This window comes from Ceratotherium simum, chromosome 34, assembly GCF_057802395.1.
Source record: "Ceratotherium simum simum isolate JZ-2026a chromosome 34, ASM5780239v1, whole genome shotgun sequence".
In the NCBI taxonomy this organism is placed as follows: Eukaryota; Metazoa; Chordata; class Mammalia; order Perissodactyla; family Rhinocerotidae; genus Ceratotherium; species Ceratotherium simum.
The window spans coordinates 18220019-18222662 of NC_141933.1; the positions used below are offsets into that span (position 1 = coordinate 18220019).

Here is a 2644-nt window from a genome sequence, read left to right on the forward strand (position 1 = left end):
AAGGGAAAAAGAGATTTGAATTTCATAAGATAATATGGTAATTAAATAATACGTGCTATCTTTCTAAGGATTCAGTTTCAAGCTCTAAATTGTACAGGACTAGTTTAAGGAATCATACAGCCTCTTAGGGATGTGAACGCTTTTGTGTGATCTGTGAATTAAACTGTGAGCTCTATTCATTTGTATGCCACAATGTCTGAACTTTACCTAAACTTCACCAAAGCCATGCCCTATTTCTTTGCTGAAAAATATTAAGTATCCTACTTATTCTCTTGTCTTTTTCAGGAGAGACTCAAAACTGAAATTGGGATCATATAGGGTAGAATTAATATTTTTATTAATATTTTATTAATATTTTTTCTCCAATCTCAGTAAAATGGGGACATGGGCAAGGAGAACTGCACCGCTGTGGCAGAGTTCATTCTCCTGGGATTAGCAGATGCCCCTGAGTTTAGGGTCTTCCTCTTCCTGGTGTTTCTTCTCATCTATGGAGTCACGGTTTTGGGCAACCTGGGCATGATTGCGCTGATTCAGGTCAGCTCTCGGCTTCACAACCCCATGTTCTTTTTCCTCAGCCACTTGTCCTTTGTGGATTTTGGTTACTCCACAATCATTGTGCCAAAGATGCTAGCTAACACCTTAAATGAAGTCAAAGCCATTTCCTTCCTGGGCTGCGCTCTGCAATTCTCTTTGTTTTGCACGTGTCTGGTAACTGAGGTCATCCTGCTGGCTGTGATGGCCTATGACTGTTTCGTGGCCATCTCTAACCCGCTGCTGTACATGGTCACCGTGTCCCGGAATCTCTGTGTGGAGCTGGTGTCTGGCTGCTACCTCTGTGAGACTGTGTGTTCTCTGATCCACTTGTGTTTGGCTCTTGAGATCCCATCCTACAGGTCAAATGCGATTAACCACTTCTTTTGTGATCTACCCCCTCTCTTATCTCTTGCTTGTTCTGACGTCACTGTGAATGAAGTGTTGCTCTACATTGCGGCCACTTTCAATGAGATCATCACCATCATGATCATCCTCACCCCCTATTTGTTTATTCTCATCATCGTCCTGAAGATGCGCTCTGCAGAGGGAAGATGCAAAGCCTTTTCCACCTGTGCTTGCCATATCACAGCCATCCTTGTCTTCCATGGAACAATCTTTTTCATTTACTGCCGGCCCAGTTCTGGCAACAGTATAGATACTGACAATGTGGCCACGGTGTTCTACATGGTAGTGATTCCCACGCTGAATCCTCTGATCTACAGCTTGAGAAACAAGGATGTGAATGAAACTCTCAGTAAAGCCAGGGGGTTGAAAATATTTTCCTGGAGAATATTTTCTTAGCAGGACTCAGAGTCCCAAAGTAGAGGCTGTTGGAGCGTTAAATCAGCGGGCTTCAGTGTTGGAGTGGAGATAACAATCAAGAGGTAGGTAGTTATGAGTGAGTCTTTTTGATTCACTTATCTTTGTGCCTCTTCCGTGGACAAGGGTAGGACTGAGCATATTTCAAATCTGGTAGCCTACTTATTTGCTTTTATTTAATCTAAAATGATTTAAATTAGTATGGTTATTGGACAAAGACAATTTAGTTTGCTGTAAGCCTTCATAAGCTTAATGAAGAAATCATGGGTCTCATTTTATTTCAGTATCCATTGTGGAAAATATGATTCAATTCCAAATTGAATTCCTGTTATTTTACGATGAAGAACACACCTTTCTCAGTGTACGCACAGAATGAGATTCTCATATGTGTATATATCCTGTTTGTTGTTTATTTCTTGCTTCCTTTATTATTTTTTGTTGCTGTTGTCATTCCAATGTCCAGTGTTTTTGCAACTTCTGGTACTATCATATCTGCAAAATGGAGACATTAGTAATAATGATTTCACAGACATCTTAGAAAAATTAAATTACATGTCATGTGCAAGAGCTAAGAATAATTCCTGACATATAATTAGTTCTCTGTCACACTGTCTCTGTGTCTCTCTCTACCTCACTCTGTCTCTCTGTCTCTCTCGTATAATGTATTTTACTATATATAGTATATTTATATATATTTGCAATCCTTTAATAAGCATTGTTATGAGCAGCAGCATTTATGACTTAGGCCTCTTTTTTTACTTTATCTTTCACATCTCATCTTCATACTTATTTTGCAATATTGTGGATCAAATGCTTATGGTGACTGGTAAGTGGACTTCTAACCTCTGTTTGTGTTCTGTGCTGTGTCTTTGCTCTTGATGAAATGACCCTTTTCACTCTTTCTCTATATGTCTAAACCACATTTCTTCTTTCAAACCTGATTCACATGCACCATTCAGAATTTGAGAAGGGGGTGAGGGACAGGCATGAATTACTGAATTCCATTACATGAATTACTGAATCACAGAGATGTAGATACAGTGTAAAACTTTACTTCTATATTTTACGTCTTGTGTCAAATAAAATGATACATTCAAAGTACATAAAACAGCAAGAAAAAGTGCAGAAAGAAACATTTTCTCTATAAGAATATATATTTATATATAATAAGACTTAGAAAACATCCTAATGATGATTTTATTCAAAAGATAATTTTATTTCTGTGTCAACCTAAAAATTAGGGACAAATGAGCAAAAAAAGAGGAATTCGAAAAATAGAAGCATTTAATGT

General features: G+C 38.0%; 1 protein-coding gene across 1 annotated transcript; it reads left to right on the forward strand.

Moving 5' to 3' along the window:
* Positions 1 to 384: 384 nt before the first annotated feature.
* On the forward strand, positions 385 to 1335 carry LOC106800212 (olfactory receptor 5L1-like). Its single transcript, XM_014779642.2, has one exon. The coding sequence runs from the start codon at positions 385 to 387 to the stop codon at positions 1333 to 1335; it is 951 nt and encodes a 316-aa protein (XP_014635128.1).
* Positions 1336 to 2644: the final 1309 nt, after the last annotated feature.

What these genes read in the sequence shown, in the direction of transcription:
- LOC106800212 (XM_014779642.2), top strand. Translation starts at nt 385, where the DNA reads ATGGGCAAGGAGAACTGCACCGCTGTGGCAGAGTTCATTCTCCTGGGA.